Below are 26,838 nucleotides of genomic sequence, written 5' to 3'. Positions count from 1 at the left end.
AATAGGTGTAAAACTGTTTAAGCTGCAAAAAAAAATCTAAAAAACAGGCAGAAAAAGTGGTGAAAAGGGTTGCAAGGGGCAAACACGAGTGTAACAAATAGTGAAATGCTGTTAAAATCAGCAAAAATTGGTATAAAAGTGGTGAATAGTGGTGAAAGAGGCAACAAAAGGCAGAAAGTGGCAAAAATGCTTTAACAGAGGCAAAACAGGCAGAAAAAGGTGCAAAAATTGGTATAAAGATTGGCAAGAATTGGTTAATAGTGAAAAAGGGGTTAACAGGGGCAAAAAAATGAGACAAAATGGGTTAACAGAGGCAAAATGGGTGGGGAAAAAGTGATGAAAAGGGGTTAAAATTTGGCAAAAAAAAGGGGGGGGTAAAAAAAAAGGCAAATTTTGTGAAAAACTACACAAAAATGATGACAAGTGGTAAATGAAAGTGCCAAAGTGGACTGGAAAAAGTAGTAAAAAGAGGTTTAAAAGTGGCACAAATAAATAGCTTCAACATCAGACCAAATAAAAGTTTTAAACTTTTCAGCTCTAAAATTAGGTAACTGTTAGCCAGGTTCAACTCCTGCCTCATGGACATCAGAAATGAGCTGTGAAGTTCCTGACTAATTCATACATTATCAGGCTATCAGACACATGCAGACAATCACATGACTGAAGCTATGACAGTAACTGTGTAACATCATCTGGACCACTTTGATGCATCCTCTGTGATTGGATGCAGCATTGATTCAGATTTGGGGGCTTTGTGTCAAGTCAAGAGCAAGAATGATCTTAGCCTTTACACAGGTGTGTGATCCACTTACCAACTTTTCTTCTCCTGATGACGAGGGAGGGGTCATTGAAGAGCTGCTCCTCATCCTCAGCACTGATCACCTGACAACACACATGACAACAGTCACAGCCTGTGATAATCAATACCTGAATTCAGCAGATAATTGAGAAGGTACTGAATGGTATACAGCCACAGGAAGAAATATGGATCATAGCATTTATTTATCATATTAGATTTACTTCACTAACATCAATGTATCAATCAGAGGCTGTATTCCTGTCTTTGATAGTTTCACTTTAAAGTTACAGCAGAGAGGCAACATTAAAATGTTGTAGCTGTGAAAGTGAAAAGGGCCTCACTGCAGAAAAGCAGGTGCATCTTGAGTCAAGGAAGCAGTTGAAAGAACAGAACAACAGGAACATTTATAAGCTGGTGTACTTACCTGGCACTGTCGCAGGTACGGAGTGATTCTTGAAGGATCTACGTTTTTAATGAGCAGCATCCTGAACTCATCAAGCTTCAGCCAGCAGAGGTCGTCCTCACATACTTCATCCATCTCTACCTCCTAAGTGACAGTCATGACCCAGATTTGTTAAAATCTTCAGTCATTACGGTTATGTATTTGGAGTAAGATTGGCAGTTTGGACTTGAGATGGGACAAGAGATCTGTTAGAACAAAAGATTGACTTAGCTTTGGATGTGTGCCGTGACACTGTGGAAATGGCTTCATGACCCACTTTTGGGTCCCAACCCAGACAGACAATTACTCATAGAAAAAAGGCAATTTACACTCTGGGGCATTGTGCTTCAGGAAATACATTCTGCCATTTAATTTCTGTTAGACATAATAGACTGCAATAACCTGAGATGGAACTGAGACCTTTTGTGATGTACCTCACTCCAGTGCACTTTACTTTTGATGAATTTCATCCATTTATATTGGTGGAGGTAACATTTCGAAAGACTTATTTTCCAACAAGAATATTAGGAACACAGTTGTGTTACTGTCCTGTTATCTGGAAGTTTTGGACATCTTTATTTAATGAAAAGAGCATAGATGATTTGTGATCAATTCTCTCTCCCTTACAAGCTGAAGGACTCACAGAATCGACCCAGTTGAAATGGTGTTTGAAAGACTCAGGATGGATACAGATTTTGCACATGATTTAGTGGATGCATGTGATTTTTCTTAAGATCAAATCTTTGCTCAAAGAAACATGTTTTGAGTCTGTGTCAGAAGTTAAGCAAGGAAAGACGGAAGTTCTGAGACAACTGTCTGAAGAAGACCTACTGCACTGCTTTGATCAGAATGCAGCGATGTGTTGATGCAGAAGTGGAGCATATTGAAGGAGAAAGACACATCTGATATAAAACATTAATGTTACACTGTCAAGCATGAGTTCTTAAAGCATGGTGTGCCTGTGGTAGAGGAGAAAAGATCAACCCTACTATTTAATCAAATAACACACGTGTGCACACACATTCTATAATGATAATAATAATAATTGTAAAAATGATATTAAACAGCTCTCAAATGGGATCCCTGCTCTTATCGTTGGCTCTTTGAACCAGTTCATTCAGGAACGACCCATCACTATACATTTCATGCCAATGCATTACCTTGTAGTATAATTTCAGCAGATATACTCCTACACTTCACTATTACCAACACACTCTGCACTAAATCAGTAACTCTCAACTGGCGGGTTGGGACCCAATAGTGGGTTGCAGGGACCTTTCATTTGGTCATGACAGTGTACCTGAAAAAAGTCTATGAAGCTCCATAAAACATACTTGTTTGGTCGTGTCTCTTTGATTTGTTACATGCTTTGTCCTGTCCAATGTCCAAACTGTACTATTTTTCAATAAATGAAGCTGATTGGTGAAAACATATCAGAAATCTTGGTCCCATTTTCTCAGCAAGGAGTTATTGGCGGGTCTTGAGGCTCCAGTTGAGAACCATTGGACTAAACACTTAAAACTTCCTGTACTGCTCTTGTGGACACTTTGAAATGCTGTGCTACCAACAGCTGACCACACTTCACTTTAAATGTACAACACTCTACAAGTTTAGAAATACTACTACCCTCTCACTCTCTAACATACACAGTATGATATGCTGTACATCTGTGCTAGATCATACACTTTACATAGTACTCTTTTCCACTTGTACATATTATCATGTAACCCTCACTGATACACACTGAGTTCACTTTTTTTTTACATTTACAACAAACAGATAACTCATTATAAACCACACTTTGATACTGCTCCCTTAAAACACTGTTCTCCGATTGAAACACACACTTTTATACAAACGTGAGAATATGACTTAAGTAGTAAAACACACTCTGAATTCTCACATTATTTCTACACTTACATAGACTTTAGATAATCCGAGACACTGAATAAATGAAAGCAGAAACTACTTTATACACACCTGTCTTTTCTGCAGTCTGTTTCAATAAGACAGCCCCTCTCTCTTAATCTCTGTCTTTCCTTTACTCTCTGACGTTTTCTCTGCTTCTATCTTTTCTGAGGAACAAATAAATCCTCTGCTTCCTGTTTCTGACCCCACCCTCTGTGACTGGCATAGCATGGTTTATTTTAACCAATCTACATCTAATTCTAATCTAATACTTCCATTTGCCAGCCTGTTAGACGTTTTTGATTTGCATCCACAAAGTTAGGACATCTAACCCTGCTTCAATTTGTTGGATAAAACAGAGAAATCTGGAAAATTTAATCTTCTTTTCTCCATCTACAGAAACAACATCACTCTGAAAACTGGATTAATTATTATATGAATAATAAAAATTAGTTTGGTATGGATGTATTGGACTATTTGAACCATTTACAATGAGATTACTAACCAAAGGGAAAATCTATGTATGATTAATAAGGCAAGATGTATTACTGAGGATTGCCCTTTATAAGGCCTAACCTTAAAGTCATGAACACATTCATACACTCAGCTGGGCTTTAAGAAGGCTGCTAACTGTTGTTGGAAAGAAGTTTGAATATTTTTGTCAGTTTTCCCGTCATCTGAGAGCGTTCGCACTGAAGTGACAGAAAGAGGAAGAAGTGAAGGATTAGAGAAGTCAGAGGAGGAATGACACATGAGTGAACAGGAAACATGATCAGGCTAAAACAAGAAGTTTAAGTCTGAGCAGCACTGATTCAAATTTGAATTTGTTCCTGGAAATTTAATGAAGCTGAAATGAAAGCAAAGCAAAACAGTTATCACAAAACCACAAATTTAAGGTTAAGAATATCAAAGAAAGAACCACAGGGTCATGAGTTTTGTCCAAAGATTACATCTAAAGGAGATGCAGTAGCTTGACCTTTTGGTTTTGTGGCTAACATTTGAGGCATTGTGGCACTGTGGCTGGGACCATATTTTTTCTAACGCTAGAAGTTGCAAAATGTTAACCAATATCATAACCCTTTTTCATCTTTTAACAAAGCCCCTTGTGGACACCATCGTAGAGCAGTTATACTGCCTAATTTTTCATGATTTTGAAGCTTAACTTTATAAACTTAGAGATTTTTTCATGAGTGAAATTTGGCCTTGTGGTTCATAACCTGTCTTGGCCGGGACACTGTTGTAAATGGCATTACTGATCTCAATGAGGTTTTTCTTGGTTAAATGAAAAAAATAACCCAGTGGCCTATCATAAAACAAACCTAAAATAAACATTTATCACTTTACACAGACTTTAAAAACGAACTGATCCTTGCAAATATATGAACAACTTCACACCTTTCCAATTAACACATACTCTCTTTATTACAAAAAAATCATTTAAATGTTACTTAAAATTTAGTTACAGTTAAACAACAAAATACAACTTAGTGCAAAGACTTTTTTATAAACCTGAAACTCAGGTACCTGAGTGCACCAAATAGCTCTGAACTATTTCAGTGTATATCATTAATCAACTTCAATCAACTTTTAGAATATCTAGTTTAATTTCTTTGCAACCCATTGAAACTAACTTTTCGGTTTCTTTTAACATTCAGCTGCTAATTGAATGTTTTTCAAACAATATAACTCAGACTCAAAAACAGAACAACCTCTATGAACATCATCAATAAAATCTCAACCCTGGCTTGCAGAAATAAAACATGCCCTCTTAACATTTGGGAGACAATTTTTGTTGCTTGCCAATGAAGACAGCTTTCCAAGGTAAATGGACTGCTTTTTGGTTAACTTTTTTTTTTTTTAAGAACCCGTTTGTTTAACAAGAACATTTTTTTCACATGAGAAACTTCAGCGTACATATGTGTGGTCTTCATTAGACTGCAAAGGTAAGATCTGGTCTTGTGTGTTTGTATGAATGTCCATCCTTGAAAAGCGATTGGCTGAAGGTTGTGACCCGTCACACAGCAGTGAAGACTTCTGGAGACAAAGAGAAAATAAGAAAATGACTAAGTTCCATGGAGTTATTTTCTGTCCATTTTAATATTTCTGACTCTTTTCCATCCAAGATCTGTGCTGTAGTTCAAGATATAAATAAGAGCTTATGGTCACATCTATGCTAATATACTACCTCATAGAGAACAAATCTACATATAGCCATGACTCTAACAGAATCCTGTTTCTGATCAGTTGTGTTATTGCAGGTTTGTCTTTGACTTCATCTCTACGATAAGAATAAAACTGTAATAGCTTGAAATCAGCTCATCTGCAGGACTGAACTCACCTGAATTTTCCTCTTTCCTGCTCTCTCTTTGATTATCTTCAGCTTCTCCTCCTCTTCATCCTTCTCCAACTCTCCCCCATCCTCCTCCTCAGTGGTTGAGACAGCCCCCATCTTTTCTGCATCTGGCTGCATGGTGGCCAGGAGGGCTGGGAGAGTGAAGCAGGACAAGAAGCGAGCCTTCAGCAGCTGATAGGCAGGGTTTTCTGAGAAACGCTTGGCCACAAGCTGACGTAATGCTGCAATAATCTCCTCATCTTCCTCCTGGTCCTCTTGGGGTTCAGACCTTACAGTGGGAGAAGCTTTCAGAACAAAACAAACATCAATGAGATCACACAGGTGCTGTAAAGGATTTGATCACCATCAATCATCACATATCTCTACACTCTGTTTTCCCCTGGTTCAAGTTTTGTTTAAAAAGCATGGAAAATGGACTAAACCTTAAAGCTCCTGTGAAGAGGTTTTTAAATAGTTATGAAACATACCAAAATTAAAACGGATGCCTCTTTATGGGCTACAAAAGCAAATAAGACCATCAAAAACTCCATTTACTATTCCTATATCATTATTTCTAATGTTTGTAAATGCTGCTGCAGTGTAGATGCATGTCATCAGCTGTTTTGGATTGTGCTGTGGAATGATGCTCTTGCTATGTGCTACTGTGTAGTCAGCAGAGGTGGAAAAATTACAAGAGTATTGTATTTAAGGAAAAGTATAGTTACTCTAGGTAGAAGTAAAATACTAGGTTCAAAATTACCAAAAGTACCAAAAAAAAACAAAAAAACAAAAAAACAACTCGGTTACATTCATTTGATGAATAATGTTACTTTTCACCCTTCTTCCTATTTTAAGCTTTTGCAACAGAATTTCAGCTGTGTATACTTGTGTATTCTTACAAGTATTCTAATTTCAGTTTTATTGCATTTTGACCAATTTCTATTTCGTCTTGAGATGCTGCAATGCCCAAATTTCCCCTCTCTGAATAAATAAAGTATTATCTTAATTATAACACAAGGTATTTTGCACAGTTTACAATTTTGCCACTTAAAATCAAACTGGTATATACTTTTTATTTATTCTATTGCTGCCTTTTTGGTATTGCTTTCTGAACCAGGACCTGAGTATCTTATTTTCTCCTCTCTCAGGTATCACATGTAGTTGACACTAAAGCGTCCTTGAATCCTACAGGTACCACACAACTAAAAAAATTCCTCACAGAACCTTACACAGCTATTACATTTACCAATAAACTACAAATACACAACACAAATAAATCATCAACTTCTCATATGATGTTTGAGGCCTTGCCAAAAAGTGATGCAAGTTTGGAGAACACCAGGGGTAAAGTTACCTTTCAGTGTGTAAAACCAAAGATCCCCTTGGGTAATTAATGTAGTTTCAATTTCGAGTAATGCTGGCTTCCCAAAATCATGAAAACAAGGTATTGATTAAATAATTTTAATACTTTATCTAATTGTCCGGCCATTTACACAACCCACCCGTATATTGCAAATGTTCAGGCACATTAACTGAAAAACAGGAAATATTGCAGAATCTAGCTAGCTTTAGACAACATTTACAGCAGTGCAATGTCATCATGACATGAAACACCCCCTGATAAAAGCACTTCTGTTTTGGTGTAACAAATGCTGTCCATATTTTCTCCAAAGGATTAGTCATGTGTGGCAATTGTTACAGTTTTTGTTAGATTTTGGCCACAAGAGGGCACCACTTCTACTTTGAAAACACACTTTCAGCTATTTTATTATTAATATTATTTTCATGTACTTATACTTTCCATTTTAGATCATTTTTCAAAGAATTCAGAATGCTGAAATATAAAGAGTTTTTAAGTTCAATAAAGGCATGTTATGCTGATGTTGTAAAACTAATGACTAATTTAGTGTAATTAGTCTGACTGCTGTCTATTATTTGACTTCTATGGAAAGAAGATGGATCAGTCAGCTGTGTTACCTGGTCTAAGGTCAGAGGTGGAGTCTGGCAGGTCCTGAGGCTCACTGGTTGTCCCTTTGGTGCAGCTGTCAGGTTTGGCTGTGGTCTGGCTGGGTTTAGGTTGGGATCTGGACTCTCTGTTTAGCAACTGCATGGCCAGTTTGCTTAGAGACTTCTTGGAGCGCAGTAGTGCAGTGAGTGTGCTCAGACTGCTAACAAAGGGGGGCAGGTAGGGAAGAGTCACTCCTTCTCCAGGTACTACCACCCCTCCCTGGCCATTTAGCCAATCCTGAACCTCCCCCCTGGATTCAAGGAACATCAGAGTTGGGTCAAACTGCATGGGCTCCTTTCTGGGAGAAGGTGATGCTGCTTTGTCTTGTCCAAGCAAGCCTTCAGATGAGATGATGTGATTTGGGTTTAAGTGGGAGGGGCTGGAAGGCAGAGGGGGGACACCAGGGTTTGGGGTGGGTTGCCCCATAAGAGCTGGAGGTGGGGGATTGGAGGGACAGGTGGGCAGGGCAGGAGGAAGACATGGCTGATTCAGACCAGGGACGTTAACAGGAATGGACACACCAGCGGGATGAGGTGAAGCTGAGCAGAGTGGGGCTGTGGATGGCTGTGACTGTAAGGTATTTCTGGGTAGAACTGAGAGTAGGGTACTTGGTGGGGCTGGCAGGTTCATACATTGTGGAGAGGCTCCTGCCAGCTGGACCAAACCTCTAGGAGTCATGACAAGCATTGGCTGACCAGGATTTAAACACAACCCCTGGACCAGAGTCAGCGGCTGCTTTGGTGCAACTGCTTTCTCCTTAAATTTTGATGTACGAGGACGCCTCTTACAAGAAGATAAAGCCTTCTTTTTCTTGTCTTCAGCCTGGAAACAAAATCACAAGAGCAGAGAGACTTATGAAAAGGAGAAAGACAGTGTTGGTGTTATTATTTTATTGCAGTATGTGGTTGTGCTGTAGATCTAAAATTGTGTATTATTTGTTCATTAATGTTTCCTTCATTTGCTTGTATTTCATCTTTAATTATGTACTTCAAGTTGCATTGTGTTGGAGACCGTTGAAGGAAAAGCTTTTTGTTTCATCTATGAATTGACCATTTACAGTACAATCTGTAGAATTATGACTGGTGTGATGTATCAATATCATCTAAATTGTATTAAATGCACAGTAGATATATTACATCATCAGGTGGGTGCCTAGACTCTTCTAGACTCTTGTCTCCCCACATCTGGATAGACAACGCTAGACGATAAGAGGTTTGTAGGACTGAGTAATTTGTGATATTGATTACCTCTAGGCCAGGTAATCAGTTAAAATATGGAAAAAAATAAATTTTGTAAAGTGTGGAGATTGTGCTCTTTGTCTGTAGACATTTGGGATGATTATTGCAGTGTACAGGTCAATTTAGAGCTGTTAAGTACTAACTTTACTCTGTTCCCATTCATTTCCAATGGCTGTCCCCCACTTCCTGACCCGCAACGGACATTCAGGACCAAATGATCAAAAACAACCTATTATTAGCCCCCATCTCTGACTACTACTACTTTCAGTTGTGTTTGCTCCTGGATGTCACTTAATCGTGTTTTAGTGTAAAAAATACTGTTTCATAAAAGTATGCTATGGTGGCCACCATGATATGACATATCCTGTTGCAACTGTAAAAATCAAAGATTTCTCTGGCTTTGAAAACTTTGTATTATTTAAGCTAATGTAATACTTAGCTGGAAATTGTATTGCCAGGAGTCTCACAATAAAAAAAAAATAACAAAAGATGCACTGCAAGCTACTAGGGCTGCTTGTAGAAATGATCTGGAAGGACACTTTTAACAGCTTTTCTCCCTAATTATGCAAAATTTCTCTGCAAAACTAAAATGGTAATTTACTGTCTGGAAAATTCACCTCACAGAGTGCAGCTTTTGTTAAAAAAAACACTCCTCAGTTCAAAATAAGAAGGCTGTGGAGGTGATGGAAACCTAGCAGCATGTCTCTACTTGTCTAGTGGGGCCAAAGCATTAGGGGTTCAGGTGTAGCAGGTGTAGTTCTAGGTTACGGGAGAAGCTTTGACAACAGAACACACAGTCAAAGGTAGAGAATAATTATAGTTCATCAGAAGTAAGCAGCACAAAACATGAGTATAAAACAGCAGCAGAATGGCAGCTTGCAGTAGCAATTCAGATTTCCTTATGTAGCAGTCTTAGACTGAGCATCTAGCATTCCCACCACAAAAAAACATAGAGTCACTGCAGCTCAGTCAAGGCACACGCCATAATAAGATGCAAAGTTTTACAATGATCATAATTAAGGATTTCTCTTGTTATGAGAACGGTTGAAAAAGAGTAGTCATTTTTAATTAATGTGAATGTACAGTGCAAAATTTCTACGTATGTACCTTGAGGTGCATTTTTTCAATGCATTTCTGATCTACAGGACATCCAAGTACCCCTGCAGACATCCACTACTCAGGCCTATGCCTATAAAACATTATCACGGTTGAAAAACAGATGCAGATCTTACCTTGACTTCTTTGGATTCCTGAAGAGCTCTGGCCTTCTGACTGGGCTTGCGAGTCCTTTTTCCCTCCTTAACAACGTCTGGATGTGACCTGCTCTGGTTATCATCTTTCCCCTTCTCAGGCTCATCTGTACCATTCAAAGCCTCTCCTGTCACAGTCACTGCATCACTCTTTTCTCCTACAGCATCACTGGAGCTACCCACCTCTTGGTCATCCTGACTGCTCTCCATGCTCTCTTGCTCCTCTGTGCATGCCCATTTTCTCTTTTTGGGTGGGATCATGAGAGGTTTTTTAGGGTTGGTGACCCTGGGTTTTGACTTTCTAGTGAAGGGGCTTTTTTTACTCTTCCTAGAGCGACATCTTTTTGGTGTCGGTACAGGAAATAATGAGATGTAGGAATGGTCATCCATGACAGAACTAATGAGAGAGGCAGTATGCTGACTGGGCTGTATTGAAGAAGGCGAGGCTAATACAGCCTTGTCAGTGGAGGTTATGCTCCTGTTGGGACTAGCTTGATGGGAATCCTGGGTCAGATTCTCAGAGACAGGAGGGACCTCCTCTGTGAGAGGGTGAGCCGCTTCAGTTTTTTTGACAGGTGAGCAGATGACCTCAGAAAGTGAAGATGTTTCACCTGTGATTGGTGTGGTTAGTGAAGAGGTAGGAGTCTGAGGTAAAAGCTCAACCGGCACAGTACAGACTTCCTGAGGAGGACTGCTTTTCCGTTTGGTATGAGCTCGCTTTCTTGGAGAAGAAGCAGGTTTCTTTGTTGTCTTTGCCTAAAGGTGTGAAAATCAATGACAAGTCAGACGATAACAATAGGATTGAGTCAGGTTTTACATGCAGAGGGCAGCTAAGTGACAAAGAAACAACTGAGAGGAGGCCACAGACCTAAAATGGACATCTCTTGGTCGCAAATGTGGAACAAGTATTTCACTATGTAAGCTACAACTACTTACAGGTGCACCTTGAAAAAATAGAATATCATAAAAATGTTCATTTTTCCTGTGATTTGATACAAAAGTCAAACTTTCATATATTCTAGATTAATTTTTGTTTAAATCTTGATGATTATGACTTTAAGATCATAAAAATAAAAAAATCTGTCAAATTTTCATAAAAATGCTTTGATACTCTGAAAACAGCCTGCCCTTTCAGCAGTGACCTTCTGTGGCTTACCCTCCTGGTGGAGGGTGTCAGTGATTGTCCTCTGGACAAATTTCAAGTCAGCAGTCTTCCCTATAAGTGAAGTTGTGTGTACTCAACCAGAGTGAGAGAATGAAAGCTCAGGAAACCTTTGAAAATTGGACTTTTCCACAATATTCTACTATTTTGAGATAGTGGATTTTAGATTTTCATGTGCTGTAAGCCGTAATCATCAAGATTAAAACAAAAAAGTTTTGAAATGTTTCACTTTGTGTGAGATGAATCTAGAATTAATGGAAGTTTGACTTTTTGAAGTAAATAACGGGGAAAAATGAACTTTTACATGCAATTTGAATTTTTTGAGATGCACCTGTTCATGAAGATTTCTGTTTAAAGAAATAATTTTAAAAAGCACAATCATTGGATAAGATGTTTTTCAAGCCAACATGGTCTCTCTCTACTTTGCTCTGATTGACTGTTACCCACATTAAACCTAAGTCTACTCATACAGTAAACAATTAAATCTTAAAACTACAAATAGTAACCAGAATGCTTTTGTTTCAAAGATCCTTCCTGTTGCCTGCAGTTTCTTCGTCTTTATGTTAACTGGAAAAGCACTCAGAGAGCACAGACCTCTGCCATTAGCTCTATCTCCCAATAGTGAAGAATCCGTTAAAAAATTCCTGGATCCGTCCCCATGTGCCCCTCACCATGGCATTCGCCGATTACTCCCTCCCCAGTGGGGTGGACACACAGTGAAGCAGAGTATTGGCTTTGCTATGGGTGGACTGTCATGGTGGAAGCATTGCCTGCCGGGGCCAACAGATGCACTGACAGTCTCCCCCATGGTCTCACTAGACGACTGGAAGTCATGGAAGAGGGTGAATATTCCTCTATTCCTCCCAGCTTTGTGAGTATTCTTGCTACAATTCGCTGTCTTTCTCTCTGTTAAACTCCGATTCATCTCCTCGACCGGGCATGCGTCTTTCAAACTCTATAGACTCCAAAACTTTGAATAGAAACACACCCAAAAATGCTGCTGGGATTGAAGTTACTCATTTTCCGCCATCTCCTGGTGTAAAGTGGTAACAGCGCAGACCTCTGCCATTAGCCCCATCTCCCAATAGTACAGAATCCTTTAAAAAATTCCTGGATCCAGACAGTGATCCGGATCACTCCAAAAATCTAAACAATTCTTCCTTATGCCATTTTTGACATTTCCTGAAAATTTCATCAAAATCTGTCCACAAATTTTTGAGTTATGTTACTAACAAATGAACACACGAACAAACCCACCCGAACACATAACCTCCTTGGTGGAGGTAATTGATATGTTGTAGCATTCACTATGGTGAACACTTAACAGTCACAGAGTAAAGGGTTTTTATGTGAACATATCTTGCAATGTCTCTTAACTTACTTTATTCTAACTTAAACACTGTAAGAAATTCACTGTGGTAAAATGCCACCTCATATGCACTAATTAATGTAACGTATTTTATCTACCCCATGATGGTCTATTCAGCATCCTTGCACCCTTTGCAATCCCTGTAACCATACCATCAATGCACACAGACTTGTGCATATCGTTGTGAAAATGTCTAATTAGAGCTTGCATATATTTAAATTGTACTTTTTCAGCTTTTTTAGTGTTAAGTTCATGTAATTTAAGAGCAAAGGTAGACTAACTAGACTCAATTTTCTTGTTTGCATTAAGCATACTTTGCCAACAAGCCTGATTCTGCTTCTGAGTCTGAATACTGCCAACAGGTGAAAATATCTGCAAAATTAGCAACCACTCATTTTTGTTTAGTTTCTGTGTTGCCACTGTGATAAATTCCTAAGTAGGATTTATATTAGAACTTAGTGAGACAGTAGCAAATTTTACAATCAAGGCCAAAAGATGAAAGGGGCTTTAGAGAGAGCAGGGCTTTGTGCTTTCAGCCCTTCAAAGCTAATCAACTTGTAATAAGAATTCTTTTAAATAAAGTTACCTTAGCCTCAGATGCTTCCTGCAGAGCTTTGGCTTTCTTGCTTGGCTTTCGAATCCTCTTCCCATCCTCAATCCCACTTGCATCGTTTCCACCTCCACACTCTCCAATTATAACATCATCTTTCCCTTTAATATCCACTCTACTTGGATTGCTCATAACTGCCTCTTGAACTTCTGCTTTTTGTTGCCCCATCCTTTTGGGTCGGGTCAGGGTGGATTCTGATGGAGTCGGAAAAGGCTGGCAGGGGCCAGGAACAGGGCATCTGGAGTTGAAACCTTGAGTAACAATTGCGCTAGGGCAAGGGGGCAAGGCTCCTGTTTGTTGCTGGAAAGAGGCAAAGGAGGGAGTTGCAGCGTAAGGGGGTGTTGTTACCACAGTGAGAGGAGGAACAGTCATTCTCTGAAGATCAGAGGGAGATCTGTACGGAGCCCAAGGACGTGTGTTTGGGGAAGTGGGGGGCAAACACTGGACTGAGGCCTTATGGGGTTGTGTGACAGAAGGAGGAGCGAAAACAGCCTGAAGAAATGACATGGGAGGATGCCTGTTAGGCTGCATTTGAAGAACAATGCTGGGTTGATTTGGGAGAGGAGCATGCTGTAGTTGCTGCAGATGTTTAAACAGAAGTTGCTGCTGTCTTTGTAGCTGCAGTGCCTGAAGCTGCTCCAGAATCAGGTACTGCTGATGATCCATCTCCTGCAGCTGCTTTTTCTTTTCCCTCTGCTGAAGGACTTCAGCAACCGTCCTTGATTTCTTCGGCTTGACAGGCAGAGGGTCGGGGGATCGAGTTGGTGTTGACACTATCACCCTTCTCTTCCTCTGCTCTATCACCTCTTTACAGCCCACAGCGTCCACATTCATCGTCTGGAGGAAAAGAAGGAAGACAGAAGTCGAGGAGATCTGCCGCTTCTCTCCCTGCTCCCTTAGAACATCAGCTGCTGTCACTCTTTTTTTTGCAGGAATCAGCAGGTTACCGACCCAGGCAATCACTGCGACCTGGTTCCTGTATCCTAGAACTGTATCGGTCTCTCTGCTATGGTGGCTCTGTTTGCTGGCCCCAGGCTTCCCAGGAGGAGCTGAAACCAGCAGTTTGTGTTTGCTTGCCTGTTGGGACAGGTAGGTACGGAGCTGGTCAGCTGACACCATCATCATGGCACGGCTACTGTGGCGGTTCTCCCACAGTATGTCCTTGGGGCGTGGTCCGATAATTACTGAGCGCCCATGTCGGCCAAGGATGGTTGACCGGACTCTCTCATTTTCATTGATGCCAGAAGTAGGCAGCTCCACAAGTCGAAAGCTTAGGGATGTTGAACTTTGAGCTTTTTCTACTGGAATCCACATTTGCAAGGGTGGGATGGTGTACTCCTCTTCTGTCTTCTCAGTTCTTTCCTCTTCTATTTCTTCTTTCTTCCTTACCTTTTTCTCCTCTTCATCACTATCCATGTACACCACCTCTGTCTCCTCATCTTCAGTCTCATTTTCTTCATCTGTGCTCTCCTTCAGTCTATTTAGCCGTTTCCTAATACTCCTTTTTACTTTCTGCCTTGGTCTGTCTGCTTTTTTTCTCGGTTTGTGTTGTGTCTGTTAAAAGAAAGAATTTTTTTCAGTCACGTGATCAGTATAAGTTTGGTGTTGGGCAGTAGACAATCAATCAAAACCTCCAATTAGAAGACACAACATCAATAAGAACTATCACCAGATCTCTCTTCATGCTGATGACATTCTAATTTATGCATCTACACCAAAAACAGATAACCCCACCCCCACAGAGAATAGATACATAAAGTGTACCTGGCCAAGGAGTTTCCTGGTCAGTTTCTTCCACTCTCTCAAACACTGAGCATCACTACGATGAGGAATCTCAGCAGCAATCTTTGCCCAGTGTCCTGACACAAAAACACACACGTCGTAAAAATGACATACAGCAGGAGGAACATTAAGTTTAGAGATCTCCTTGTCTCTTCTAAAGGACAAATTTGTGGTGGTCCAAATATCAAAACATGATCTGAGCAGAAGTGGCATGTGACTCAAGGGTTGCCCGTGTGACTAAGCCATGCTTCTTTTACCTTATAGCTTCTCTAAAACCAGCATTAAACAGTCCGTACAATGCTTGGAGACCATATTAGAATTTTCTTTTATATCTTCTGGCCTTATCTTTGTGCAATAAGATGAGTTTTAAAGATGCCCCAGTTAAAATTTGTGCTCTTAATGAAGAAGAGTAAATCTTATCTTCGCAATCTTACTTTGGACAAGCTTAGACATACCGACAGACAAAGATGAGTCCATGTCATACAATTCATTTGAGATCAGAATACAGAATGCAGAATATCTGAATTTTTCTTTAATGTGTAATCAATATCCATTCTTAGTGGGCTACCCTCAGATTAATTGGTACTAAATGACATTTTGCAAACAAAAGTATTCTGTGAACCATTACAAACACTGGAGACTGTGAGGTATAGCTAATATGCATTATGTTTATTAACCTCCAAATATCCTGCATGTACTGTACATATGAGGATATTCAGGCTTTCCCACAACATAGTAATGATTTCTTCCACTAGAATTTTTTAGATAATTGTCTTGAATGTCCATTGACATCTAAGTAATTTGCTGGAATTGACGAGTGAATTTGTGATGAAATTTCAGGAATTTTGCTTGAAATTTTAAGGAACTTTGAATTTTTCAAGTATTTTCCTTGAAATTTTGGGGATTTTTGTACAATGTTTGATAGTTTCATTGGAGGTTTTTGTGGAAACATTTTTTGGACATTTCAGGTATTTTCATGGAAATCTAGAAAATATATTTGTATTTTTGGTAATTTGATTTGAATTTTTTGGGTGAATTTGCCTTGATTTTCAAGAATCTTAATTTAAAAAAAATCAGGAAGTCTGTATGTTTGCAGGATTTTTCTCCACTTTCAATCAAATTCTGGGGCACGTCTAAAAATTTTGATGAGTTCAGTAAGACATTTTTGAGATAATTTTTAATTTTTTCGAATTTCTTTGAAAATCTTTAGGAGTTGAAATGGAATTTGGGGGAAATTGCTATTCAAATATTTAGGCTTCATGATGAGTTTCACTGAAACATTTGAGGAATAGTTGAAGAAATTTGGGGGTACTTTTATTGGATACTTCAAACATATTTTAAAGAATTTTTGCAGAATTTTTAGCTAATTTCTTTGAAAATGTGTAGATTTTGGGAAGGAAATATTCCAAGAAATTCAGAATCTTGAGTGTTCATGCAAGAATTTTGTTCATGCTATATCTTTAAAAGTCCTTGTGGTCCATCATCAAAATGACTTCCCCGTCCTCTCAGTGCCGGACACCATTTCTGACTGACTGAAGACCCCATAACTGAACAACTGGCCAACACTCAGCCACAACAGATGCTCACAAAACTGAGCTAGTGCTGTATTTTCTGCAGAAACATGACCTTCAAGAGATTTGATGACACTGTTTTTGGCTGAAAAAAATAATAATTACAATTAATCTTAAAAAACAAGACAGGGTTTCTAAGCTTATCAGGCCTACTTATCCAAATAATTGGGAGAAACTAAAAATGCATTCCAAACAAACCTCTGGTCTCAGGAGATTGATAATAATTTCTTTTTTCTACTTCAAATTGATATAAATAATTGTAATAATAAACATATAGCAAGTATGTACTCACAATGTGCTTAATAAGGCTGGGAGTACAAACCAAAGAAAAGGAGTGATTGCAGTCCCTGGTGCAGTGATACATTTGAAATGACTTTATATAATGCACAATGCCACCTCCTCATCTCTAGTATCCTCTGACAGCTTGTTATCTGTTTATATGACTCACCCACACCATGTTTTTCCACCAGTTGTAGCAGCAACTCTTTCTCCTGTTTGTCGAAAGGTGTTCTCTTTAAGTCTGCCCTCAGACAATCAAGATACCTGTGTGCGCACATGCAGACACACATACAGAAAATCTTTTTCTCCAAGTATCACACAAGTGAGCCTCGGGGTGATGATTTAAAAAAAAAAAGGGAACAGTTTAAAGAAAAATTCAGTTTTATTGAGCCTTATTCATCTGTTTTAGACACAACCAATAGCTCCAAACGAACTTCCAATCAGCTCTCACCTGTCTCTACAAGAACTGTCAGTGCGCCCTGGAACTTCCAACCTGATCCTCCACCAGTCCTTTTCTCCATAATGGGCCACAGCTCGCAGAAGCAGCTGAAAGACAGAAAAGGCAGGGTTATTAAAAGCATAGCTTTCTCTTGCAGTCACATGGTGCAGTCGTCAAAAGTGGCAGTATCTCTTTCTGCATGACATGCTGTGTATTATTATCATGGTCTTGTCCACGCCAGCCACAACATAAGCCTACCTCATCTTCCTTCTTGGTCCATGGGCCTTTCTTTATGCTGGGGTCCAAAACATGGTTCCACCTGTAGATCAGCTGAGAAGGTTCACGACCTTCCATGAAGTAACTCACTGAAGGACAGAAAAACAGGTGGTGAGATGGACAGGAGTCCAGTGTTATGTTGGTCAAAAATAGCATCAGATTTTCAATGTGAAATTCCCAAGTGGACCATAATCTTTAATATATCAAAATAACATCAGTTTGATGTTGCAGCCAAATGTCATTACTCTGAGTGTATGGGATGAAGTTTCCGATCCTCATTTTTTCCACCAGCTCTTTGAGCAGAGCGTCTTCAGCTGGAGTCCAACTGCGATGTTTCAATGATCCTGAGATGAATCGCTGGAATGTCTGAAGACACATGAAGGCTGTCCGCCCAGTCTGGGAAATAGACAGGTTAAGAGAGAGACAGGTCAGAGACAAAACATTGAGTCATGAGAGTGTCATCCCTCTCAGAGGTAGACACAAATATAGAGAAAGACCTCTGAAAGAGTGACACAAAGAAAAAGACAGGTCAAGGACTAAACACTGGGACTTCCAAAGAGACTAGAAGGTTGTACTCCCAGTCTGAGAGGCAGACAAGTTGAGAGAAATACAGTTCAGAGAGGGAAACAAACAGGTCAGAAGAGTAAAAAGGTCAGTAAAGGACTGCCATGGCTACATAGGACTGAAACGGAGCACATTTCATTAGTGTTAGAGCTGATAAATATTGAGCAGCTGCTGATCATACTGCAATTAATGTAAAGACAAAAGGTGAGGAGATTTATGACTGGTGAGTTAGCTTCTGCAGGGGGAACCACACTTTGGTCTGCCTGGCATTCCTGCCCTTTAATAGGGAAGGTTTTTGTGCCCACTGTAATGGGGCTAAATACTGCTAGTGCTGTGCTTATGGCTGGTCTTTATTATAATAGGCCACAGCAGAGAGAACGGCCTAACTACGCCCTATTCGTAAGGTGTCCTCAGATAACTTCAGGTATGAATACAAACAAAGACCGAGATTGAGATGGCAGAAGACGGGATTTCTTTTGCACTTGATGAGCCATTAAGAGACACAGATGAGAAAATCATTATCTGATTATTTTTATTAATTTTGATGAATTTGTTCATCATCTGCAGCCCTTTATCCCACACTAGAGTACACAATATGCTTGTAGACATTGCTCAGACTGGCAGTGACCTGATGCATCCAAGCAGACCAATCACAGCGCTTATGATCCACATCGTTTAAAATGTAGTTTTTAAGGAGATGCACACTGCCTACATGCATAGGCTTTTGTGTGGGGCTACATGGACCTACAGTGTACCTGATGGTGTAGATTTGGCACAGCAGTATAAATCAGGTTTATGAAAGCCATTCTATCTGTCTGAGACTGAGAGGTAAAGATAGACAACAGAAGGAGAACCTTCTCTCCTTCTCCTTACCCCTAGCTCTGAGGCAATGCTCTCCCATTCTCTCTCTCGGTGTTTCCCGCTGATCTCCCTCAGCTGCTGCACCTCCTCCTGACTCCAGCAGGTCTTATTGATGCTTGGGTGGAGGAAGTTTTGCCAGAATCTTTGAATGTCCTCTGCATCCTTTGTTCCTTCAAACTGAAAAGGAGGAACAAGGAGAAGGAAGGAAGAGAAGATGTTCTTTAGGACTGTCTGGTTTTCTTTTAGCATTGATTTTCAGGTGCACTGTAAAACTGAACATGTTAAACACACCCAAAATACACTATATTGCCAAAAGGTTTCACTCACCCATCCATATAATTGAAATCAGGTGTTCCAATCACTTCCATGGCCACAGGTGTATAAAATCAAGCACCTAGGTATGCAGACTATTTCTACAAACATTTGTGAAAGAATGGGTTGCTCTCATGAGCTCAGTGAATTCTAGCGTGGTACTGTGATAGGATGCCACCTGTGCAACAAGTCCAGTCGTGAAATTTCCTCACTCCTAAATATTCCACACTCAACTGTCAGTGGTATTATAACAAAGTGGAAGCAATTGGGAACGACAGCAACTCAGCCACAAAGTGGTAAGCCATGTAAAATGACGGAGCGGGGTCAGTGGATGCTGAGGTGCATTTTGCACAGAGGTCGCCAACTCTATGCAGAGTCAATCTCTACAGACCTCAAAACTACATGTGGCCTTGGGATTAGCTCAAGAACAGTGTGTACAGAGCTTCATGGAATGGGTTTCCATGGCCGAGCAGCTGCATCCAAACCATACATCACCAAATGCAATGCAAAGCGTCAGATGCAGTGGTGTAAAGTACACCATCACTGGACTAGAGCAGTGGAGACGGGTTCTCTGGAGTGACGAATCACTCTTCTCCATCTGGCAATCTGATGGACAAGTCTGGATTTGGCGGTTGCCAGGAGAACGGTACTTGTCGGACTGCATTGTGCCAAGTGTAAAGTTTGGTGAGGGGGGGAACATGGTGTGGGGTTGTTTTTAAGGAGCTGGGCTTGGCCCCTTAGTTCCAGTGAAAGGAACTCTGAATGCTTCAGCATACCAAGAGATTTTGGACAATTCCATGCTCCTAACTTTGTGGGAACAGTTTGGGGATGGCCGCTTCCTGTTCCTACATGACTGTGCACCAGTGCACAAAGCAAGGTCCACAAAGACATAGACGAGAGAGTTTGGTGTGGATGAACTTGACTTTGTTGAAACTGATTACATCGAAGTTTTAAAGTTGTGGAAATAGATTTTTAAGTAGACTCAAGTTAAAATGTATAATTTACACTAAAATCCCTGATGAGTTCATAGAACTCAAAACATTAGATGTAACCGATTACATACACATTTTAAGTAACTGAAAAAAAGATTTTTAGTAGCAACTCAGTTTTTTTACTTGGTACATTCATGTTGGGTCAATTTAACTTTTTTTCAATCAAATTACACTGTGGAAACTCTCTAACACTTGAAAATTGTGTTTATATCCAACTAAAAACAACATATTAAGGGGGGTTTCATTTTCTTCATTGGCTGCATTTTTCCTTTATATCTACCACACACTAATCTTTAACATGCATGCCCCTTAAAGTAAACCAACCAAAGGTACACAGGTGTGACTTCCCTAACTGAGTCAGTAACTTCACTCATGGGGCAGTTCATGGGGCATTCTGGGAACCTCTGCAGATTAGGAAATTATTAGAGAATAATTTAAGTGCAATTACAATAACATACTTCAAGTGATTGAGTACTGTTCACTAAAAGCTAAAAAAAGCATCCTTTCAATTCAGAAAGGGTGGCCACTTGTTGGTTCTTGGCCTTACACCACCCCTTACTCCCCTTTAGTCCCCTCCTTTACTATTTGCTATTACTTTTTGTCTATTATCATTGTTATTGTGTTTGTTTTTTATTATTATTCGTGATTTAATTAGCAGTCTATTAAGCCCACCCTCCTTTTTTTCTCATAGTAGGACAACTACAATTTCTTTATAGCCATCCCCTTTCCACTTAACCTAGAAAATATGTAATGTAAAAGCCAGGACACCTTACCCCACCACAAATCATCCAACACCAATGTCATAATAAGTTCGTTCTTGATTTTATTTATTCATTTTTTTTCCCGTTTGTTTGTTGGTTGGTTGGTTTGTTTATTTGTTTTGTTGATTTGATTGATTTTCGGTTGTCTATTTGTTTTTGTTTTCTTTTTAATTTATGTATGTACACTTCAACACCAATAAAAAAAAGGATCTTCCCCACAGTCAGCACTTCTCCAAGTGAGTCAGTAACTTCAATCATGGTGCAAAAGTGTCTAATGCCTAAAGGCATTCTGGGAAAACTATGCGAATAAAGGGATGTTGGTTTAATAAATTGAGTACAATGACAAAAACACTTTTGAAAATAGAGTTGAAATAACTATTCTAAATTTTAAGTTGAAAACAACTCATTTTTGTAACAACCTTCTACTGTTTGGTCTTACAGTGTAGTTGATATTTGCACTTACATCAATATTTGCAATTTTTTGCCAGTCGTGTTCATCATATCGTTCTCCAGTAAGTTCCTCCTCCTTCTTCATCCTGGCCAATAAGAGAAAAATTATTACACAGTTCAACTATACACAATGACTTACGTCCCCAAGACCTTAATTGTAGCCTGAAACACGTTTGACACTTTGAACCATTATTTGCAGGATTGAACACCATCCATAAAGCTTTAGAGCTCAATTTAGTCCCTGCAAACAAAAAACTTACTTGAGCATGTCGATTTCCTTCTCCAAACTGTCTATTTGCTGTTGGAGCTGCTGTCTGTCCTCCTCCTTTGCTGATGACAGCTTCTTACTCAAGTAGTCAATTCTATAGAAAAAGAGAAAGACACAGAGAGGCAGGCTATAATAAACGACAGACCCAAGTCTGAATTTTAAATTCTCATGTAGTTTTGCATAAAAAATAAAAATGCATGTGTGATGGGATTTTTTTGAAGTCTTATTATACAGCCACTAAATTCAAAGTGAAATAAACCATCATGAAAATTTAGACAACCAGTTTGATTGATTCCCAGGATAGTGAATTTAAGAAAGCTAAGAAAGAGTCTGCCCCATTACTTACATAGAGTGATGACAATAGTAGTGGTGCATGATGCTGATATTTGGCTGATTATCAGTATTAGCATTTTATCTTATCGATTATGCATAAATCAGTTTTTTCAAAAACAGTGTAACTTTGGTTCCACTGCAAAGTTTGTCTTCCCCTCTGGCCTTTTTTCCAATTTCCACAGTTTCAACAAATGTCCTGTATGCAACACAATCTGACTGGCTAGAGGTCACATGAGTTCTATCCAATCAGCACTTAGGCTGGGGTGCCACTGACAAAGTGAGCATATGGCATCGCTTCCCTTTTTCTTGCTGCTACTGTGTTGCTTTGTGCTGATTCTCATGCTGCAGAGCCAGGGCTCAATTGTTTGTTTTCCTTAATTTTTTGATCACGCATTTTTACTTTTGCCACATTAAGTACATTTTGTACAACATGATAAATGCCTATCAGTTCCAAATATCGGTTAACGGTCTCATGAACTACTAACAATCTGTATTGGCCCTGAAAAACCAATATCACTCAACCCCTAGACAATAACATATACATTAAACTTCAGCTACTATGCTCTAAAAATTGTAAATGCAATACCAAATGACGACTCATTAGCTTTTGCCCTATTATTTTGTCTACAAAATCATACTGTCTGTGAAAATAAACCAACAGTCAAGACTACCTCCAACACTGTCAACTTCTGCTGTTGCTACAGCAAAAAAAACCACTACTAGTCATAATAATATCATGTGGATCTTACTTGGAAAGTTTGGGCTGGACAAGTCTCTTCAGAGTGTCTTCGGCAATAGAGTGGATCAGCAAAGTTTTCTGCCAACTCTCCCCTTGTTAGACAGAGGGAAAAAACAGGAAAGTTATTTTAAATATCTAATCGTCTCATAAATGCTATTTGGTAATAAAAACAATCTATCTTTAGCCAGCATGACACTGCATTTATGAAAGAAGAACTAGCTATTTGATTTTCACATTAAAAATGACAAAAATATATTTAATGCTGACCTTCTCATTTGTTTTTCTGTATATGAGAGAGTCATGCGTATAGATTTTTGTGTCTGATCAAGTGTGTGTTGTCTTTAGTTTTTTCTGTATTAAGGGGTTTCCGTTATAAAATAGAAATGTTAAAGTCATATCCATCATTGTTGTTCAACAATGAGAGTCAAACCAGTCACAACTCTGCTCATTACTAATTGCTGTATATGGATAATTAATAATTACTGAGTCCTATAATCAACAAGTAAAACACTGATTTGCTAAGCAAAGTTTAGCTATTGATTTGATTCTTGAATTTTCTTACATCGCATCACTCTGAATTTCTTTCTGTCTGGACAGTTTGTCACCCTGAGGGCCTTCTCCTTTGCCTCCTGATTGGCTGGAGGACCCTGGAGCACATAAAGAGCATTTCTTTAGTTAACTGTTGACAGTCTGTCTGTCTGTCTATCGGTGAGTCCTACTGTGCATCTTACCAGCCCTGTTAGTTTGTCCTTGAAATAGGGTTTGAGAAAGTGGCCCAGGAACATGTTAGACGACTTCTCATAAGAGGATGGCGGGCCTCGTTCCCTGGGACCCTCTTTGATTGATCCAGACAGCTGAGACATCACTTCATTCTATAGAGAAAGAAAATAATCCTTTGTAATGGCTGAAACTGTGTGTACCAAAGCAGCCAACAGAGCAGAGACAAGAAGCCAATGCAGAGGTTCCAAAGATGTGAGTTCTTGTTTGGCCACTTGAGGCTGGCTCCAAAAGCGAGCCAATCCCCATTAGTATTCAAAACAGTTATGATGTGGGGATGTCTATAGTCTGTACTGACCTGCTGTCTTTGGTTTTGTTTCAGTAGTACCTCCAGCTGGTCCAGAGTCTCCTGAACCACCTGCTGGTAAACAAGGTTCATCTGAAGACATGAGTCCACTGACGGGGGCAGACTGAGCTCACTCTGAACACAAAGAGAACCAAACACAGTCAGATCAACATTCACTTGTCTGTCACTGAGGTTAATGAGGTTTGTGGAGTACTGACCTCATCACTGCTGCTGCTGCTGTCGTTATCTGAAATGAAACAAAATCAGATAAGAACATAGCAGGTGCATTCAACGTTATTGTCTTTGTTTATTGTAGTTCTACTTCTTACATGTATGTTTGCTAATTTGCATTTCTTTTTTGCCTTTGTTTGTAAAGCACTTTGGTCAGCCCATACTGTTGTATATGTGCTATATAAAAAGATTTTACTTGACTTGACATTTAAACAGACAATACCTGACACACAAATGGGACTGTGTGGTCCCAGCGTTTTTTCCAGCTTCTGGATTTCCTCCTGGATCTTGTCTCTTTGAGCCAGCAGACCTGCTGCAGACTGAAAACACACCAAGGGTTAAAGGTTACCAAGAGAATAAAATTAGGCTTTTTTTGCATAATACATTTCATGGCCATTCAACATGTTACACTGCTTTGCTCAGCAGTTACAATAATGCTGTTTTCACCTTAGAGATTTCCTACCATTCAATTTGAAATTTCCAGCATTTTTTCCTGCACTCATTAAATTTACATCCAGTTAAACTTCTAGAACTTACTAGTCTCTCTCAAGGCTTTCTCTCAAATTTGGTATGTTAGAATGCAAAACAGGTTATAAATTTATATAGAGTTAATGCACTTTAGAGTCATTATATAAAAGATCATAAGAAAATTTGGATATCAGTAATCTTGTTAAGCAGCATCATCAAATCACATCTTTATATAAAATATATCATGAGCTATGTAAATAAAGAAACAGTTGTGTTGCATTGCATAAGTAAAGATATAGTTTATACACAGACATGGTAATCAGTTATTGTGCAGCAGATAAATAAATAGTTTAGGTTCAGCGACTGATAAATACCTAATAAACAGTATTTTTGCAGGGACTGAACAGATTAATCAAAAGTTACAAAGTAATGTATGAGTTAATAAAGAAACAGAAAAATAAAGAGACATCAAGAAATAGGTTTTATTTTCAGTTAGTTACATTTTTCTGTTTTAACCACAGCCTCACTGTTAAACTGGATTTCATTCAAACACATTGCTGAGGTATCTGTAGATGTGTTTATTACCTGTGCCCCTGCCAAATCTGTGTCACTGCCATCTGATTCATCATCTGTTGAGAGAGACAGGACCTCAGTTGGAGACACAAACGGGTGCAAAGTAGACAGACAGACAGAGAGTCAGACAGACAGATACCTGTCTCACTACTCAGCAGCTCCAGCTGAGCTTGTGTTGCAGAGAGACTCTGTTCAAGCTCCTCCACCTGTCGCTGTATTCTGTCTCTCTCTGCAGACAGAGATGCGGACATGCTGCACACGGAAAGACATAGGTGAGGAGATCTGCACAGTGAACAGTCACTACACATCTGTTAGATTCTTCTTAAGTTACAGGTGGAAGCTCTAACTCAGTAGGCAACTTCACTCATGGTGCAAATGTGTCTTGCATCAAAAAACAACCACAATACACCAGATACATGACAGAAATAATTCCAGCAGTCATCAGCTGATTTGGTATGTGATGTGGAATGTTCCCTCTATATGTGCTACTGTGTAGTCAATGGAGGAAAAACTATAGGAACTGTACTAAAGTAAAAGTACAAATACTTTGGTTAAAACAAAAAAAAAGAAAACCACTGGACTAGACAGCCATATACAAGAGAGTAGATACAAGTGCTGTTTAGAAAGAGGCTAAATTACGATACATTCAATGTTAAAAAAAACACCTGACACCCATCCTTGATGTTTTAACTCAATTGCTTTACAGCTTGTTGGGCATGATAAGTAAAAATAAGCATGTGGCAGAAGCTGAGGGAGACGATATGAGATAGTGTAATGTCATCGTGGTTAAATGATCCTTCAACACCATCTTTACATAACAAAAAAGTGTTCAATCCATCAGTGGTGCAAAACATATAAGTGCCGCGTTGTAAATTGAGGATGATTGACGTATGTTTGTCGTATACTAGATTAATTTCAGTAGTTAGAGCTGGTGTAGATGGTATTGCAGCAGTATAACTACTTTTAGCAGTCTTGTGTAGCTCTGACTTTAAAATTAATGAAAACAAAATTAGTAAGTACCAATCTGAATATCTCAAACCTTTATAAGCCGCTGGTTTCCTCAGTAAACACGATGCTTTACTTTATTGTATTTTTTGTAGACTTTCAGCCCCCATGCGCCAATCAACGTAGCGCTGTCGTACATATTACCCAGCAGGCTATGCGGCCAGACGACTCCTCCTGCGATGTTTTCAGTTAAGATCCAGTTCCGTTTCAAATTTAAGATCAAATTTCCAAATACATCTCAATTGGCCTGCAAGTTGTTCGAAGAAACTCATAGACGTTTTTTCAGCTCCTCTACGAACAGAGAAAAACAAACCGCGGCTCAAACGGTCCGCTCCTCTTTTGCTTCCCCTCGCACTATTTCCGGTCATCCCTTTCTCAGGTTCCGATTTCTAAATGCTCTGTGCAGGGTTAAAATATTTGCTGATATTTTCAGGTTTGAATCTGAATGCATTAAAAGAAAAAAAAAATCAACTACCAAGATGCAGCCTCTTTCAACAGCGGATACCAAACTTTTTTCTGACTGATGTAAATAACTTTAAACCCCCCACACATCTAACCATACACATGAACATATACAGATACACCTATCATGTCATGATGGTAAGCTAGATATTTATATTTTATACTTATCCAGCATTTTTTTTGTTGTTGTTGTGATTACTTGTGTACACTCAGTGTTAGTCCTACAAATCCCAGAAACCAGAATGTCGCACTTCGCCTTGATGAGCAACCCCCCCCATCACTTTGGACTCC

General features: G+C 39.3%; 1 protein-coding gene across 2 annotated transcripts; it reads right to left on the bottom strand.

The window, feature by feature from the left end:
• Positions 1 to 4,558: 4,558 nt before the first annotated feature.
• On the bottom strand, positions 4,559 to 26,408 carry snapc4 (small nuclear RNA activating complex, polypeptide 4). 2 transcript variants are annotated; one of them, XM_041788106.1, is made up of 22 exons: positions 26,120 to 26,408; positions 25,220 to 25,332; positions 25,093 to 25,136; positions 24,263 to 24,359; positions 24,027 to 24,055; positions 23,821 to 23,943; positions 23,477 to 23,617; positions 23,308 to 23,392; positions 22,756 to 22,837; positions 21,666 to 21,767; positions 21,419 to 21,491; positions 18,903 to 19,067; positions 17,711 to 17,861; positions 17,448 to 17,554; positions 17,202 to 17,296; positions 16,920 to 17,014; positions 14,883 to 14,977; positions 13,095 to 14,672; positions 9,960 to 10,733; positions 7,459 to 8,311; positions 5,488 to 5,786; positions 4,559 to 5,183 (listed from the first exon to the last, which is right to left on the bottom strand). In XM_041788106.1, the coding sequence occupies exons 2-22, from the start codon at positions 25,329 to 25,331 to the stop codon at positions 5,055 to 5,057; spliced, it is 5,229 nt and encodes a 1,742-aa protein (XP_041644040.1). In that variant the 5' UTR covers position 25,332; positions 26,120 to 26,408; the 3' UTR covers positions 4,559 to 5,054. The 2 variants fall into 2 exon arrangements, with proteins under 2 accessions (XP_041644040.1, XP_041644041.1); XM_041788107.1 differs by lacking the exon at positions 18,903 to 19,067.
• Between the last annotated feature and the right edge of the window lie 430 nt (positions 26,409 to 26,838).

Source organism: Cheilinus undulatus, linkage group 5 (assembly GCF_018320785.1).
Source record: "Cheilinus undulatus linkage group 5, ASM1832078v1, whole genome shotgun sequence".
Classification (NCBI taxonomy): domain Eukaryota; kingdom Metazoa; phylum Chordata; class Actinopteri; order Labriformes; family Labridae; genus Cheilinus; species Cheilinus undulatus.
This window is presented reverse-complemented; position numbering and strand designations above follow the sequence as displayed.